Genomic DNA, 19395 nt, shown 5'->3' on the forward strand with positions numbered 1-19395 from the left:
GCTTTAATAGTCCTATAAGAAGAATGGAGGAGGGAGAGGTTCATTTTAACTGAAACATCATTTCTGGTAAGCAGAGGCTCTTCCCAAAACATGGTTGTTAGCACTCTAGGAAACTCAAAGAGCTTTAGGTGGAAGGAGTGATGTTATCCATTGACATCACTTTAAAAGCAATTTTAATGGAAAGAGTGTCTTTCTATAAGCAGTTAATTTATAACTATTCAGTTGTTGTTCATTTATACATCCAGGGAACTGATAACAACCTTCGAATGAATCAGGCAATCGGAAGATCAACTAAATACCTAGTGCTGGTCATTACTAAGGTCTTGATGTGATATTGATCTGTAGTGAGGAGGAGAGGAGGAGGCTAGACGAGGTTGGAAAGGCTTCATGGAAGAGAGGTGCTATGCACTGAATTGTGCCCTCCCCAAATTTATATGTTGAAACTCTAACCCCCAACATGACTGCGTTTGGAGATGGGAGACCTTTAAGAGGTGATTAAGATTATGTGAGGTCATGAGGGTGGGACCCTAATCCAATATGACTGGCGTCCTTATAAGAAGAGAAAGAGACACCAGGCATGTGCACTTAAAAAGAAAAGGCTATGTGAGGACACAGAGAGAAAACGGCCATCTGCAGGCCAAGGAGACAGGCCTCAGGAGAAACCAAATCTACCAACAACTCAACCTTGGACTTGTAGCTTCCAGAACTGCGAGAAAATAAATTTGTTTAATCCACCCAGTCTGTGGTATTTTGTTTTGGCAATCCTAGACAACCATAGGTAGAACTTGATCTAAATCTTGAAGGATGAGTAGGGCCGTTTCTGGGAAACAGCTTTGGTGAAGGGTCTGGTTCAGAAAAGGGCTCAGCAAAATTAATGAATGAAAAAGCCACAGAAAATGTTGGAATGAACATAGCTTTTGAACTAAAGAGCAGAGGAGAGAACTGAGTGTAGGTGGGCTATGGGTAGGTGCTTATGTACCGTTATGCCTGGAGTGGGGAAGGTGATTATGGAAGATCCTGAAATCCAGGGAGAAGGATTTTTTTTTTTTTTTGATACAGTAGAAAATCTATGGCTTACATTTGGGATTTTGATAAGGAGTCAACTTTAGAAAAATCAGGGGATATGATATATGACAGAGGTGGAAATGAAGAGTAAGGTGTGGCTCCAAGAACTGCCATAAAAAAAGAAAACGAAGAATAGTTGGGGCTGGGTATTAGTTGAGAAGACTTAGGAATGATAGTTGAATGGCTAATGAGGCTCAGAGGTACCCAGGTAATTCTTAAGTTTTGAGGTTTTATGAGGATTAGAATGTGTTAGCAACAGAATTACAAGATTCTTCCATACCTACTTCTTTAAAATAGGAGGATAGACTTTAAAACAGAAGAATTATCCTTTCTTTCCAAAAAGCCTTGTTATTAATCAGACTTTCTCCTTTCACCTAATCTCATAGTTTACTGCATGTGAAATCCCAGGGATGGTTGAGGTCCCCTGTGGCCCCAGAGAATCCTAAGATGTCCCTTCTGGGATGCGCTTGTTCTCAGGGAGCAGCATTTCTATTGGTCTCACATACTATGTGCATTTGCTCATGTGGCTTTTAATCTCTAAAATAATGTTTGTCACATGTTTCTCATTTTAGTGATTATACATATTTATTTTAGAGGTTTGGATACTGTGGAAACATAAACACAAAAAAATCCAATAATTTGGAGTCCTACTGTTTGGATATAGCTACTGTTCATATTTGGTGAGTCAAATGGAACTCAGTTTTGCTTCCTCCTTTCTTTTCAGTTAATTCACATGATTAGTCAGTATGCAAATATTAATGCTATGGGAAGCACTATATTTTTTAGTTTAGAGTCCCTTGTGGTTTTCTCTGGGAGTTCCTAGGATAGCATAGGAAATAGTGATTTTTTTTTTTTTTTTGTTTTTTACACAAGAACATTTTGATAGGTGATATTGGCAGTAGATGTGCAGAGGTTCAATTTTGCTTTTAGGAAGATGTGGAAACCTTGATGAAATTATGTCTGGTAAATTAGAACTGAAATACTATTTTTAAAGTATGTCTTTGTGATAAGCGAAAAAGGTATTTTGTAGAGGTTTAGATATCTTCTTTCTAAATATATCATGTTCACCATATTATTGTATTCTTAAATTAAGCATATTTTACTTATTTTCTTTCCAAATGTACAAAACTTTATTTTAAAGAAGCTAGTCACTTAAAATCAGATAAGATGAATGAAGTGCAGTCATCTTTGAAATGAAATGCTTAACCACTTGAGGTAAACTAGAAAAGTAGGGCACTTGTCCTCTTTGATTGGGTGGTAATTTACTTCAGATTGGTGAATGCTTGGCTTCTAAGAAGATGTAAATTTTACTTTAATATGTTTTCACTTATTCTGCATGTTAAATTATTTTCTTATGATATTGTAAGTGTTTTGAAATAATCATAAGAAAGACTAATTGCCTGATTAGTATGGCTGAGTAATAAATAACCTTTTTTCTTTTTGATATTGTAGTTGACTCATGTTGACCAAGCAAGCTTCCAGGTTGATGCCTTTGGAACGTCGTTCATTCTCGATGTCGTGCTAAATCAGTAAGTGTTGAGCTGCACTTGTTTTTGTCAGATACACATAAAATCCACTTTCTTTTCCACTTGTAAAGTTTTTTCTTGCTATATTTTACTTCATCTTCCTATACCAGTTAAATATTACATTTGAAACTATACTTGTTGACTGTAGGTTATAAAGTCTGGCAGATAGCAAGAAATGTATATTCATTTGAAATTGACCACCTATATTAGATTTAATAATGTGAAATGAAGGGCAAGAGTTACCCCAATATTTTTTGTAAGAATATCTATAACTTAAGTTTCCTGTGAATGACAGTAAATTATGAAAATAATACTTTGGCGTGAACCCGGGAGGCGGAGCTTGCAGTGAGCTGAGATCCGGCCACTGCACTCCAGCCTGGGCGACAGAGCGAGACTCCGTCTCAAAAAAAAAAAAAAAAAAAAAAAGAAAATAATACTTTGGGTATTGAAGTATCTTCTTTGAGAACAGCAGGAAAGAGAAGGCTGCACTTTTTGATTAATGATTCAGAAGACTGGCTGCATGATAGGTGATGCTAAATAATACCTGGAGTTCATTACATGCTTTGATATGGTGGTGGATTTCTGTGAGGTTTCTGGTCCTGGGATTATCCTGTGAATACAATATAATTTTAGAAATAGTTGTCTACCTAGAATTTTAGATTTGGAAGGTGCTTTTGATTTGTTGCTGGATTTAATCTCTTTCATGTGGTCTAAATGTAGTGTTTAATAAATCTGGTTGGTTACTGTTCACTTTTTTAAAAAAGGGTTTCTATCCTACTTCTGATCATGGGCAAGTGGGCAGATACCAGGGTTCTGCCAGGCCTATGCTTCTGAGCTGGGCAGCATTGGGCCATAGTTTTCTGGAAGCATTTCTACAACCGTTCAGGAAGAAAGTCTGAGGCCAGAAATTCAGGCAAATCGACCAAGAGTGAGAATTAGAGCCTAAGTTGTCTGCAATGGGGAATCAACTAGATGGAAGACTGTCAGTTAATTTAAAAGAGCACATGAGAGGCAAGACTTAAGACCACGTTATCTGGATAGGTAGCCATTAGCCACTTGTGGCTGTTTAAATTTAAATTAATTCATTCAAATAAAATTAAAAATTCTGTTCTTCAGTTGCATTAGCCACATTTTAAATGCTCAATAACCCTCTCTGCCTTCACTCCCTCATCTACTTAACTACCTAGTCTCCTTCTCTGCTTCATTTTAAAAATAATACTTATCACCATTTAATATATAGATGAACTCTTATGATATTGTCATTTTTATAGGTCAAAGAAGTTTGACTGCCATTATTGATGCATGGCCATCTAATATTTGATATTTTGATTATTTATTTGGTCTATAGTCTTTTTTTCTACTCCTAGAATGTAAGCTCCTTGAGGGCAGAGATTTTCTTTGCTTCACTGATATATCCTTAACACACTGTAGGGGCTAAACTCCAGGCTGAGAGTCATATTGACTCAGAAACCAGAGGATAGGATTAGCCAGGAGACAGAGGTGAGATGACCAGGAGAGGAAGAGTGAAACAGCAAAAAAGAAGATAAATGTTTGAGACTAGCTTCTGAAGGCCACATGTAGATACTAGGTGTGATTTGGAAAGTCAAGTTCTTAGGTCTCTATTTTAATAACTCCCTTCCATCCCTCTTTGAAATCATTGTCCCTGTTGGTAATCTGTGTTTTCTGCTTCCTGACGTTTGTAATTCCTTGACTTTTAATACTCAAACAAAGAAGGGATATTTATTCATGTCCATTCTGGCCAAACTGCCTCACTTACTTTGGAGACATCTGAGTGCAAAGACTTTCTGTTCCTGAAGGAGACATACATATGGTCATACTTATCAAAGCATGAAGTTTGGAATACTGGGGTTGCAGCGAAATTTCTTTTGAGATATTGGTAGAAACCTCTATTGGGCATTTTTCTTTCTATTTCAATGCAAATTTGCAATTACAAGACATATAAAGGATTAAATAAGAGCATAAGTGGAGGTAGCCTGGGCTGAGAAACATGCAGTGTGCTCATTTTTTTTTTGCCTGGGATTGATATTAAACATAGGTGGCAGGTAGTTGTTATCTTTATACTATAAAAATCATGATGTGATACAAAAATGTTCATCTTATTTTATTTTTTTTTTTTTTGAGGCGGAGTCTCGCTCTGTCGCCCGGACTGGAGTGCAGTGGCCGGATCTCAGCTCACTGCAAGCTCCGCCTCCCGGGTTTACGCCATTCTCCTGCCTCAGCCTCCCGAGTAGCTGGGACTACAGGCGCCCGCCACCTCGCCCGGCTAGTTTTTGTATTTTTAGTAGAGACGGGGTTTCACTGTGTTAGCCAGGATGGTCTCGATCTCCTGACCTCGTGATCCGCCCGTCTCGGCCTCCCAAAGTGCTGGGATTACAGGCTTGAGCCACCGCGCCCGGCCAAAAATGTTCATCTTATTTTTATGTAGAATGTTTTTGTTTCATGGTTTGAGTTTGTATATTATTTACGTTGGTTAACGAGCAGGAAAGTGAAAAACAATATGTTCTTTAAACTTTTTTTTTTCTTATGAAGCAATTCTGGGGCTGTGGAACATACAGAAATTTTTTTTTAACTGGAGGAAAATTAAATAAGTCTATATGTAGCTAGCTTCTGGTTGCAGAATGGATCCAATAATACATATTTTTTGATTGGAATGGATGGAAAAGTATCATTACATAATGTTTCTTCTTAATGTTCAGTAAATAAAATTATCTATAAGTAGATTATACAAGAGTTTAACCTTTGAGTAGTAACTTCCACAGGAGGCTGATAAAAATATGGAAAGGTTAAAAATGAAAAACACAGCCAGTTTCTGTTTCATCAAAATTATCAAGAAAAGGGTGGGGAGTAGTTTTTCTTCATGGGGTCATAGTTGTCAAATTTCACTCTTTAGGACAGATGTATTAACAAAACCAAACATATGGCCTGGTCTGGCCACACTAGTCCTGAGGCTGCATTGGACCTTTCCAGAGGTCAGCAGTAAGTCTTATACTTGATTGTAAAACATTCCTCAGAAAGAAGAAAGCTCAATAAAGACATGTAACTCTATTATCTGAGCGATTCAGTCCAATTTTTTGTTTTCTTGTACATCTCCTGTTCTTGAAGAAGTGGATAATTAAACTACTCCAAACAATGCAAGGATGTTGAAAAACATTTCCTTTCAGCTGAACTATTTGATCCTTCGCAACAGGGGACCTGACAAAAACCATGCATAGCCCCCCAACAAAGAAGCAAGCGCTGTCTTTGGACTGTGGTTGGTTGTTTATGATGTGAAATATATAACAATTAGAAAAAAAAATCTTTTATAGCCTGCTTTTTTTGGAAGGGATTCTGTTGTACAGCTCTCAGATCTTGGATGGTCCAGTGCCTAAATTTTGAGTGTATTTTACAGATTCTCAGCTTCTTGCCTTCTTATTTCAATAACAACGAAATGGTTTTTCTCACTGTATGATCCTTATAGCAGTCTTCTTTTCCCTCAGTTTTACAGTAAGTGGTGGGAGGACAACTAGGAACTGAAGCATGACAGATGTCAGCAGATGGGGTTGCCCCTGAAGAATGGGAGGTGGCATGGAGGTAGGGAATAGGGAGAGAGAGAAGCAGAAGCAGGATTAGACAAGGAACTCCCAGATTCTGTTCAAAAGAGCACATTTAGTCTTGCTTTCTCTCATTTAGAGAAAGCATTTCAAATAGTTACCTCTTGCTTGCTTTACACTGTGGCCCTTGAATTTGTAGGGAAGGTAAGAATCACCATGGGTAAAAGACAGGATCTGAATTCAATGGGAATTGAAAGTTAGGTCTGGAAGAGTCTCATCATGCTATATTTACAGTGTGGCTGATGATGATGATAAAAATAAGTGATGAGGATAAGATTATAATTAAATGTTATGTGATGATAATGAATAACAATAGATACATCACTGTTATTAATAAATCTGTAACTGAATGCCTTGCTGTTCCACTGAATTCATTATGGTGAATATTTGTTTCCATGTACATTTAATACAAAGTTATTGTGTATAAGACAGATCTGTGTTTGGAGTAGTTTGGAATCCTTATGTTCATTTCATATATATATATATACACACACACACATATGCATACCTCATATAGGAATATACATATACATATAAACATATATACATACAGATATATGTATACACACACACACACACAAGTTTTCTAAGCCTCTAGTAATGCTAAAAGCTTCTCTAGACCCTGAAGATTTAGACTTGAGAAGAAAGGAAACAAAGATTTTACTCTTAGGGAATTTGTGTCTAGCCAGAGAAACAAACAATGAACATTTTAAATAAGGTAATTTCAGAGAGTGACAGTGCCATTTATAGAGAGTGCCTGATGTGAGGATGAAAATAGTGCATTCAAGAATTTGTTGTCGGCCGGGCGCGGTGGCTCAAGCCTGTAATCCCAGCACTTTGGGAGGCCGAGACGGGTGGATCACGAGGTCAGGAGATCGAGACCATCCTGGCTAACACAGTGAAACCCCCGTCTCTACTAAAAAAAAAAAAAAATGCAAAAAACTAGCCGGGCGAGGTGGTGGGCGCCTGTAGTCCCAGCTACTCGGGAGGCTGAGGCAGGAGAATGGCGTAAACCCGGGAGGCGGAGCTTGCAGTGAGCTGAGATCCGGCCACTGTGCTCCATCCTGGGTGACAGAGTGAGACTCTGTCTCCAAAAAAAAAATAATAATAATAATAATTTGTTGTCAGGGACAGGCCATCTCTAAGGAGGTGGCATTTGAAAGTAAGGGGCCTCCGGCCAGGCGCAGTGGCTCAAGCCTGTAATTCCAGCACTTTGGGAGGCCGAGACAGGAGGATCACGAGGTCAGGAGATCAAGACCATCCTGGCTAACACGGTGAAACCCCGTCTCTACTAAAAAAATACAAAAAAACTAGCCGGGCGAGGTGGCGGGCGCCTGTAGTCCCAGCTACTCGGGAGGCTGAGGCAGGAGAATGGCGAAAACCCGGGAGACGGAGCTTGCAGTGAGCTGAGATCCGGCCACTGCACTCCAGCCTGGGCGACAGAGCGAGACTCCGTCTCAGGAAAAAAAAAAAAAAAAAAAGAAAGTAAGGGGCCCCCATGCAGAGGGAACAGCAAGGGTCAGGGCCCTGTGGCAGGAACAAGCTTAGCATGCTTGAGAGACAGAAATGTGGCTAAGGAGGTTGGAACAGGGATAGCCAAGTTATTAAATGCGGTTGGAAAAGTAGAAGGAACCAAAATATCTAGGGCCTTGTAGGCAACAGAAAGACTTTGGGTGAAAGTCTAAACAGAGGTTATTGATTTTCCCCACACCATTTGTTGCATTATTCACTCCTTCCCCTACTGGCTTATAACGTTTATTCATCAGATTCAGTTATTACATACATTTATTATTATTATTATTTTGAGACGGAGTTTTGCTCTTTTTGCCCAGGCTAGAGTGCAATGGTGCGATCTTGGCTCACTGCAATCTCTTCCTCCTGGGTTCAAGTGATTCTCCTGCCTGAGCCTCCCAAGTAGCTGGAATTACAGTGCACGATCATGCCCAGCTAATTTTGTATTTTTAGTAGAGACAGGGTTTCTCCATGTTGGTCAGGCTGGTCTCGAACTCCTGACCTCAGGTGATCCACCTCCCTCGGCCTCCCAAAGTGCTGGGATTACAGGCGTGAGCCACCACGCCTGGCCCAGTTATTATGTATTTTAATGTTTTTTCAAAGCAATGTCTTCTGAAGATCTATTCATTGATTTTTAGGGCTTAGTACCATCATACTATTTATTGTAGCTTTATAATGTGTTTTAATAGCTAGTATGGAAATACGTTCCATTATTAGTTTTCTTTTGCAAAATTTTCTTAGATTTTTTGCCTCTTTTAAAACAGAAATTCAGAATAATTTTGTCATTCTTCCTTTACTGGACTGTCACTTTATTGAATTTATTGGACTGTCACTAAACTTATATTTTAATTTGGAAAAAACAGACATTTTTACAGTGCTGAATCTTCCCATCCAACATCACAGTGTATTTTTTTAAATGTTAAGCATTCTCTTATATGTCAGTAAAATTCAGTATTTTTGTTTTTATAGGCCCTAAACATATTTTGTAGAATATTTTCCTAGGAATTGTATTTGTTTTTGTTGCTACCGTGGATGTAATATTTTCCCATCATATTTCATAATTATTTATTGGTGTTATAAAGGAAAGCCATTGATTTGTGTTGCACCTTATTGAACTTTCTTATTTTTGCTAATGGCTTTTTATTGTTTCCCTTAGGTTTGAATGTAACATTCTAGTTTGACAATAACATGAATGGCAAATCACTTGAGTTTTTCTTTTCAAAATGTTGCTTACTACTATTTCCTACCTTAATGCTTTTTCTTTTTTTTTTTTTTTTGAGACGGAGTCCTCGCTCTGTCCCCCAGGCTGGAGTGCAGTGGCCCGATCTTGGCTCACTGCAAGCTCCGCCTCCCGGGTTAACGCCATTCTCCTGTCTCAGCCTCCCGAGTAGCTGGGACTAGAGGCGCCCGCCACCTCGCCTGGCTAGTTTTTTTGTATTTTTTAGTAGAGACGGGGTTTCACCGTGTTAGCCAGGATGGTCTCGATCTCCTGACCTCGTGATCCTCCTGTCTCGGCCTCCCAAAGTGCTGGGATTACAGGCTTGAGCCACCGCGCCCGGCCCCTTAATGCTGTTTCTGAACTGTATAATTTGGTGATAATAGCATTTTTATATTGTGTTTTTTTGGTAATAAAAATAACTCGTGTTCATTGTTAAGTAAGTAGAGTGTTGATTATTGATTTGTGAGAGCTAGTCTTTATTTGTTAAAGCAGTATCTTTTATATTTTAAGGAATAGGTATTAGATTTTATTGAATGTTTGTCTAGTCAGTTAAAACTTCCAGGACTAGTCGGCTTTCCCATTGGTGACACTAACCCTCCACAACAAGGCCTTTAGGTAGGTTTGGATTTTATCAATTGACCTATTATTATGATTTATTATATTAATGTTTCCCATTATTAAAAATTATTCTCAATGCCGATAATAAACTTGACTTTGTCATGTTGGATAATTCGTTGTTTTGTCCCATATGTTGCTGGCTTCTTTGGTTGTAACTATGAAGTAGAATTACCATTTCTATTTTTTATCTTAGTTATTATGGCACAAGCCCCTGCTGACATTCTTGGTGTAAATTAATTCTATGCCCCAGGTGTTTCCTTTAACTATTTCTGAGATTGGTCTCTAGCTTTTAATTTTATAATCACATTCCTGCCACTGATAGATCCCCCTGCAGAGACCTACAGACAGCTGGTCTGCTAGGCAGTTTCCCTTCACTAGTGATGCCTGCTAACATCTGCCAGAGTGGTTTCTTGAAGAACCCACAAGCCCAAACCTATCTACACGCCTTGTTGTGGAGGGTTGGTGTCACCAATGGGAAAGCTGACTAGTCCTGGAAGCTTTTTAAGAGAGAAATCTTTGATAAATAATTTTTTGATGTCTATTGATATATTCAGGTTTTTCTACTTGTTTTTGAGCCCAACTTTGAGAAATTATAGTTTTGCAAGGAATTATCCACACCGTGGAGTGTTTTACCTTTATTCATATTTATCTGTGTGTGCTTCTCGGAAAATAATTTCTAAAATTTCCCCTGTTCCTGTTCTTATATCCTCTTTCTGAATCCTATTTTTATTTGTGGTTATCTTACCAAATATAAATACTTTTAGGACCTTTTTTTTTTTGAGACAGGATCTCGCTCTGTCACCCAGTCTGGAGTGCGATGGCCTGATCTCGGCTTACTATATAGCCTCAACCCCCTGGGCTGAAGCAATCCTCCCATCTCACCCTCCTGAGTAGCTGGGACTACAGGTCTGCACCAACATGCCCGGCTAATTTTTGTATTTTTAGTGGAAACATGGTTTTACCATGTTGCACAGGCTGGTCTCGAACTCAAATGATTGCCTGCCTCAGTCTCCCAAAATGTTGAGATTACAGACATGAGCCACCACACCTAGCTTAGGAACATATTTATTGTGTACAATGAAATAGCTTTTATTTTTTTAAAGAATTTTATTGGCTGGGCGCAGTGGCTCATGCCTGTAATCCCAGCACTTTGGGAGGCCGAGGCGGGTGGATCATGAGGTCAGGAGATCGAGACCATCCTGCTAACATGGTGAAACCCCATCTCTACTAAAAATACAAAAAAATTAGCCAGGCATGGTGGCGGGTGCCTGTAGTCCCAGCTACTCAGAGGGCTGAGGCAAGAGAATGGCGTGAACCCCGGAGGCAGAGCTTACAGTGAGCTGAGATCGCGCCACTGCACTCCAGCCTGGGTGACAGAGTGAGACTCCATCTCAAAAAAAAAAAAAAAAAAAAAAAATTATATTTCATAAAAGTCACTCATTTCAAGTATACAATTCAGTGATTTTCAGTACCTTTACTGAGTGGTGCAGCAATCACCAAAATTCAATTTTTAAATAATTTTCATTTCTCAACAAAATTGTTTATTGCCATTTACATGTAAACCTCATTCCTGGTCCCAGCCCAATGCAATCACGAATCTACTTTCTGTCTTTATAAATTTGTCTTTCCTGGACATTTCTTATAAAGGGAATTATACGCTATGTATTCTTGTATCTGGCTTCTTTTACTTGGCATGTTTTTGAAGTTCATCTATGCTGTATGTGTCAGTTCATTCATTTTATTACTAAATATTATTTCATTGTATTGATATATCACATTGGGACTATCCGTTCACCTGATGGTGGACATTTGGGTTTTTTCTAGGATTTGGCTAGTATGAATAATGTTGCTATGAACAATCTGTCTGTGAAGTCTTTGTGTGCCTAGATGTTTTCATTTCTCTTGGATAGATACCTAGAAGTGGAATGGTTGGATCATATGGTAGTTTTATGCTTTGAGAAATGCTAAGCTATTTTCCAAAGTGGACTTTTGATTTTTTTAAATGGTGCTATAACAGCTGTTTTTCTATAAATTCTATTTTGCAGGAGGGATGATGTCAAGTATAAATAGTTACTAAGGCTTCAGGTTTTCAGTTTCATGTCTCCTGCAAGTCTGGAAAGGGTTCCATACTTCTCATGGCTATGATCTTATGTTTTTGATTTATAATAAAACTCTACCTTTGAAATCTATGTTGAACTTTTGAAACTTTTTAAGGGGTGGGATTCTACTATTGGTAGAATACCTTAAGGAGCATGACAGACGTATGGCCAATGGCACTGAGAGTGCAATGGAGCTTTATTGAACAGAAGTATACTATCTGCTGGTGATTATTATAGATCATTTTTCTACAGACACTAACCTTTGCTCATTGTATATTTTTACATTGTAACTGATGAAAAGTCAGTTACTTTAAATACTTTTAAAATATTGAAGTCTAACATATATAACAAATAAGTAACATACATGAATAATTTTTAAATAATTATTGAGAACCAGAATAATTATTAAGATAACTCTACCCAGGTATGAAACATTACCAGTATTCCACAATCCTCCAGTGTACACTTTCCCTCCCCACTATTGGAAACAATCACCCTGACTTCTGTGATAATCAGTTCAGTGATTTTTCTTTATAGTTTTATCACTTATATATCCATCCCTAAACAAAAGGTACATTTATTTTTCCCTTTTTTTGAGACAGAGTTGCTCTCTGTAACCCAGGCTGGAGGGCAGTGGTGCCATCTCAGCTCACTGCAACCTCCGCCTCCCAGGTTCAATTGATTCTCATGCCTTAGTCTCCTGAGTAGCTGGGATTACAGGCGCCTACCATCACACCCAACTAATTTTTTTGTATTTTTAGTAGAGACAGAGTTTTGCCATGTTGGCCAGGCTGGTCTCAAACTCCTCACCTCAAGTGATCCACTTGCCTTGGCCTCCCAAAGTTCTGGGATTACAGACGTGAGCCACTGCGCCCAGCCTTTCTCCTTCTTTTAAAATAACTGAATGTAGAATGGACTTGTGGATTTTTATTTATGTGATATTTACACTCAATTTCAATCATTTTTCTTTGTGATATTCAAATTTTTCTAAAGTTGGCTTATAGAAGCCCTTTTGATTTCTGTGGTTTTTTGACATGACCCTATTAATCTTTAAATGCTTCTTTGTATTCTGGGACAGGAAGAGAGCCTTCTTGCTTTCTGGGACAATCAGATTGACTTTTTATTATATCTTAGAATTGATTTCTAGTTTTTTATGGTGACTAGTTTATAGACTAATCCTTGTCTTCATTTCCCTATTTCAGTTGTTTATTATCATCTTAACTTATTATATTAAAAAATGCCAAAGACTGACAGCTATCACTAGTCTTATTTTTAATCAAGTATTGAACCAACACACAAATCAGTGACAAGCATTTCAATTCTTTGACTTTTGGGAGGATTGCTTTGCACATATTAATTAAATTGAGTGAAATATAAGATCTCAGAAATAGCTGTTTGTAGAATGCCATGGTAGTTAACCATAGTGAGTTTGAGGTGGTAATCAGGATTTTAAAGAAACATTAGAATTCTAAAGGGGTAAGTTCTTACTCTTCCCAAGATTGAAACACTCTTAAAACTCACTAGTGAAATCCTTAATCTGTTTTTCTGTCACAGCTGAAAGACATTTGATCAGAGATAAGTGAACCTTAATCAGATTCAGCTCAGATCAGAGAAATTATCTCTGTGTTCAAGCCACTCTTGACCATTTAGAGGAAACAGATATTTATCTGGTGATCTATAGTGCGAGATGGTATCAACCCAGGGAAAGAATGAGCAATCTTGCCTGGTTAAAGGGCTTCTGATAAAGTTTCATAGAAAAATTGGTGTTTTTTGTGGCTTTCAAAGCTGTGTAAGATTTTTGCTACAGCAGGGTTATCTAAAGCAGAGGAAAGAGATGGAACATGGATATAGCGATATGAAAGTGCCCCCGGAGAGTTATATGAAGTTCAGGGGCCTGGGGAGGGCTGGGAGACTAAGATACCTTGTTTGGTTGGTGTTGATGACTCCACTAACAAAGGTGTTGATGGCTCCACTAACAAAGGGGGACTTCATTTCCTTGGTAATGGAGGACTGTCAAGGTTTTTAAGTGAATGTTAAGGTTAGTACATTTTTCAGGAAGATAACTTTGATAGCGGTATGGAAGTTTGATTAGTCATGAATATAGACACTTGATATGTTTTGAAATATTGAATAAGAAGCTTACTTTGATTCGTGGTTTTGATTATCAAAATAATTCCTGATTTCCATAGGTGGTATTCATTTTTAGGTCTACTGTAAGTGCAGATTTTGCTTATTCCTATTATTGCTTACTTATTCATAAATTGTTTTTCTATAGCACACTTCGATAATGCTTTGGACTGAAAGTAACAAAAAAGTCTGACTCAAGGATCTGGAAAGGAGATTCGTGATCTCCTATAACTGTAAATCCAGAGGTTGTGCAGCCCCAGGTGTGACTCCAGCCATGCTACTTTGTCATTCTTGGGTCCAGAGAAGACAGAAAGACCACGTCTTCCTCTGACTCATTGTAGGGAACCAGGGAACCTTTTCACCAAAACTTCAGAGGTCGCATTGGCCAGAACTGGGTCAAAACTCCTCTTAAACCTTGGTAAAGAAAAAGGTACCGCTGTGATTAGTTGATACGAGTCAGGATCACCCCAGAACTGGAGTGAGTTCACCTTTCCCCGAGTCATATAGGAGAAGAGAGGATCGCTGACTAAACAAGGGATCTATTGACTAGTGGCATATGGGTGGATATTGGAGAGAGAGCCAGAGAGTCTGCCAAAGAGAATTTTGGTAAAGGTAACCTTGAGGAATAAATAGACTTGAGTGCTATTGTGGTACTGCTGCTGAGTTCATTCCACAGCCTTGCTGAAATGAGAACCCTCTATCTACTAAATGTACACCCCTTTACACTTGATCCAACAGGGGCTCCCTTTATCAAAAATAATGAGGCATGCAACAGTAAAACCTGGGAATTCGTATTGAATTTTATTTATTGGTTATCTTTATACATCTTATTATTCATCCCCACTGAGATCCTGTAATAAATTGCTTTAAATTTTTTTTCATTTTAGTAACTTCTACTGTAAATAGAAGAATAATTAAATTAGAAGTATTGAATGTCAGACTGTGCAAGAATAGCCCTGGGCACACTGTGAAATTCAGTTCTTCAGCTGACTTACTCTGGATACCACCTGAACCTATAGCTTCCCTCTGTCGGAAAGTCAGTATGCCTCAGGCCATTCTAAAGGTCCTTCCATCACCTTACCTGTCATGTGCATTCTCTTCTTCCTTCTGCTATGCAGTGTGGTCACCCTGATATCTTGGTTCTGTTGATTACCTCTTCTCTGATAAATCAATTCATGAAGATAAATTGGCTGGTTCTAGCCCACTTCTCAGTCCATGTATGTGACTTCTTAGAGATGTTCTTGCCTCTTTGGGGTAACTCAAAGGATTGACTCCAATAGGTGATATTTTAGGACAGGGGAGGATTTTGAGTACTGTGATATCTCTTAAACTTCACTGTTCAAAAAGCAATATATACACAGAACTAGCCCTACTAAAAGGATTATTTGAGCCCATGAAGCCATATTTACACTAGACTACTCAGAGAAATTCCATACATTAGAGCAATAATCATTTAGAGAAAAAACAAAGTCAACTTATTAATAAATAATAAAATTGTTTATAATCAGTAATAATAATCATGAAAGTGTCTGAATTTTCTGATATAAAGAATATACTAAAAATCCCTCTTTTTACAAAAATTATGTTGTGGCTTTGTTTCACGTTGTAAAAATGGTTACTGTCATTTTTTAGCCAAACTTTGACTATGGAGATCTGATAGCCTTGTTGTCACGTGAGTAACCTTTTTCCCCATTACTTTCTCCCTTTCTGGATCTAATTTTGATGTGGGTCTAATTCATATCTCTTCTTTTTAAAGTGTTCTTTCTTTTCTGATCCCACCCTGATTCCTCCTGTAGGTTATAGCTCAGATTATAACAGACAACAAAGCTTAATAGAGGTCACAGAAACTTCCAGTTCTCACTTTGCTATGTACCTTGCATTTAAAGTGTGTAATCACAGAAACTGCCAAGTTTATCACACAAGTGGGTCTTCTTCAGTGCCCATGTGGTGAAATGGCTTTGAAACAGCTTTCTAGCATGTATTTTTTAAGGACTTTTAGTTAACTGGTAACACATAGCTATGGATATGAATACCAAAGGATTTAGAGAAATAACAGATGTTAGTCTATCCTTCCCTCTGCAAAAATGATCTTGGGAATCTCAGTGCCTGGATGGAGTGGCATAGGATTTTCTCTCATGAACACCGTTGATTGCTATTGGGCGGTGTCTAGAAGGGCTTTCCTTTTGATATCCTTTTCCAAAGCTAACACAGGCCATAAATTAGCATGCAAACCCAAGGACATCTTACCTTTTGTGACGGGTTATCCCAGTCATGCAAACCACTGGGCTAGGAAAACAGTTAAATGAGGAAGACATAGTTTCCACCATGTCTTCCTCATTTAACTGTTTTCCTAGCCCAGTGGTTTGAACTCTGGCTACACATCATAATAACCTGGGGAATTTTTTTTTTTTTTTTTTTTTTTTTGAGACGGAGTCTCGCTGTGTCGCCCAGGCTGGAGTGCAGTGGCCGGATCTCAGCTCACGGCAAGCTCTGCCTCCCGGGTTCACGCCATTCTCTTACCTCAGCCTCCCGAGTAGCTGGGACTACAGGCGCCCGCCACCTCGCCCGGCTAGTTTTTTGTATTTTTTTAGTAGAGACGGGGTTTCACTGTGTTCGCCAGGATGGTCTCGATCTCCTGACCTCGTGATCCGCCCGTCTCGGCCTCCCAAAGTGCTGGGATTACAGGCTTGAGCCACCGTGCCCGGCCAACCTGGGGAATTTTAAAAACTCCCAATACCTGGATCCCTTCCTACTCCCATAGACCGGATGGTGCAGTGGTTTTCTAGAGTGGTCCCTGGGACCAGCAGCATCATCATGGGAAACTTGTTAGAAATGCACATTCAAGGTTCTCACCCAGACCTACTGAATCAGAATTGCTGATGGATGGGACCTAAAAAACTGTGCTTTTAGAAGCTCTCTGGGTTATTTGGTTCAAGTTTGAGAGCCACTGATGTAGTGTTTTTCTGCATGACATTCCCCTGCTATAGGTTTTTCTCACTATCTTGATGTAGTCCAAACCTCAACCCTGCACCAATATGCCACTCATTCCCTTACAGATATTTGAATAGTAATGTTTTTAAAATTCAATAATTAAAACTCTTCTCACTTATATTCTAATAAACATAGTATCTTCTGGATAAATACTGTTGAAAACCATGACCAGATGTTTGTTTGTTCTAAACATGTTTGGCCATTATGAATAACATCAAAGAAGATTCCTACTGGGCCCTCTGTAACTTTCTGTGACCTGAGATATGACACTCTTAATCTGGAAATGTGTTAATTAGCTACTCAGTCAGTCACTACAGGTTTATTTTGCAATAATATGGACATGGCCGTGGCACCAGGTTATTGGGATTTTAGATCCAATAGGAGGCACAACTTTCTAGAAGTTTGTAATCATGGGGGCAGGAAAGGCAGCACAACAGGAAACCTCCGGCAATAGATGTGCTGGTTGGCTGGTTAATGTACTGTGTACTTTGTAATGTCTTAGCTCTGGCTTCCATAATAAAAATACCATAAGGACTGGGTGGCTTAAAAACAGAAATGTATTCCTTACAGATCCAAAGGCTGAGGAGTCCAAGATCAAGGTACAGGCTGATTCTGTCTCATTGAGGGCCTTCTTCCTAGTTTGCACGTAGCTACCTTCTTGCTGTATCCTTGAATGACAGAGAGAAAAATAGTTTTTCATGTCTCTTCTTCTAAGAGCATGAATTCCAATCTACTGTCATGACCTAATTACCTCCCAAAGGCCCCAGCTTCTGATATAATCACATTGGAGGTTAGGATTTCCACATCTGAATTTGAGGGGGAGGCAAGCATTCAGTTCATAACACTGAAGAGAATGTTTTTGGGACATGCATCCTCCCAAAGTGATCAGTGTGAGGTTCATATAGAAAAAGATTTACCCCATAAATTCTGGGATCACAATACCTTGTATTTGTTGTGCCAATTGTGGATATTTGATTAGATGGTATCTGTATCAACATGAGAGGCAGTGTTACCAAATCGGTTCACAGGATAGACTTTGTAGCCAGGCTGCCTGGCTTTATACCACTTACTAACTGTGTGATCTTGGGCAAGTCGGCTAACTGCTCATTGCTTAGATTTATCCACTTGCAAAATAGGAGTGGCAATAGTGCCTATTTTATTGAGTAGTTGACAGGTTTAATGAGTTGATGCATATGAAACACCAAAAACAGTGCTTGGCATGTGGAGGTGCTCAGTAAGTGTTTAGTTATTATTAGCTAACAGAGGCCCTTTCCTTTCAAGGGTTGCCATGAGGTCAGCTGTCTTGAAGGAACTGTTTTAACTCTGAAAACGTTAGGACTGAAAGGGAGTTAGGCAGTGAGATTACTATTGGAGTTTGTTTGTTTGTTTGTTAAAAGCATTTCTAATAAGGTTTTACTAAAAGCTTCAAAGCCGTATTCATGTTTATTAACTTGGTAAACCTATTGACCATATTTAAAGAACAGAAATAAATAGTTCTGAATCTCTTCAGTGCAATTTTAAAACCCCCAAAACTCTGAAAGCAGTAGTAACATTTTGTAAACTTGGAGCACCTCATTTGGCAATAAAAGCCTCACGTAATACACATGAATTAATTTTGTATTGCTGCTGTTAACTTTAGCTGCTTAAACCAATACACATTTATTATCTCATAGTTTCCATGGGTCAGAAGTCTGGGTACAGTGAAGCTCAGATGGATTCTCTGCCTAGAGTCTCACAAGCCTGAGTCATCTGGTCTATGCTTCTTTGTAGAGGCTCTGGAGAAGAATCTACTTCCAAGCCTTTTTAGGTTGTTGGCACAATTCAGTTCCTTGAGATTATAGCTGAGGCTCCCACTCCCTTGCTGGCTATTGGCCCTGGATTGTTGCAGGGGCTGCCTGCATTCCCTGGGTGGTGGTCCCCTTCCTCCACTTTCAAAGGCAACAGGGGTCCATGAAGTCCTTCTCAGGCTTTGAATCTCTCAAACCTCCCCTTTTGCCTCATCTCTCTTCTGCTATCTTCCTCCACCATATCTTTCCCAGCAACCCTTCTGCCTTCCTCTTCTGCTTCTAAGGGCTTGTATCAGTCAGCGACAGGACTAATAGGATAGATGTATGTATGAAAGAGAGTTTATTAAGGAGTATTGACTCACAGGATCATAAGGTGAAGTCCCATAGTAGGCCATCTGCAAACTGAGGAGCAAGGAAGCCAGTCTCAGTCCCAAAACCTCGAAAGTAGGGAAGCTGACAGTGCAGCCTTCAGTCTATGGCCGAAGGCCTGAGAGCCCCTGGCAAACCACTGGTGTATGTCCGAGAGTCCCAAAGCTGAAGAACTTGGAGTTCGATGTTCGAAGGCAGGAAGCATCCAGCACAGGAGGAAGATAGAGGCTGGAAGACTTAGCCAGTCTAGACCTTTCAGGTTCCACTACCTGCTTTTATCCTAAGCACACTTGCAGCTGATTAGATGGTGCCCACCCAGATTGAGGGTGGATCTGCCTCTCCCAGTCCACTGACTCAAATGTTAATATCCTTTGGCAACACCTTACAGACAGGCCCAGGAATAATACTTTGCATCCTTCAATCCAATCAAGTTGACACTCAATATTAACCATCACAGGGCTCGTGGGATTA

The 19395-nt window shown here is 39.1% G+C and overlaps 1 protein-coding gene across 10 annotated transcripts in view; it reads left to right on the forward strand.

The window, feature by feature from the left end:
- Positions 1-19395, forward strand: part of ADAM22 (ADAM metallopeptidase domain 22) — a 255535-nt gene that overhangs the window by 33357 nt on the left and 202783 nt on the right. For all 10 annotated transcript variants that reach the window (XM_033194589.1, XM_033194595.1, XM_033194592.1 and 7 more), the window contains one exon: positions 2518-2594. In XM_033194589.1, coding sequence (XP_033050480.1) covers positions 2518-2594 — 77 coding nt within the window. The remainder of the gene's footprint in view (positions 1-2517; positions 2595-19395) is intronic.

This window comes from Trachypithecus francoisi, unplaced genomic scaffold, assembly GCF_009764315.1.
Source record: "Trachypithecus francoisi isolate TF-2019V2 unplaced genomic scaffold, Tfra_2.0 Lachesis_group4, whole genome shotgun sequence".
In the NCBI taxonomy this organism is placed as follows: domain Eukaryota; kingdom Metazoa; phylum Chordata; class Mammalia; order Primates; family Cercopithecidae; genus Trachypithecus; species Trachypithecus francoisi.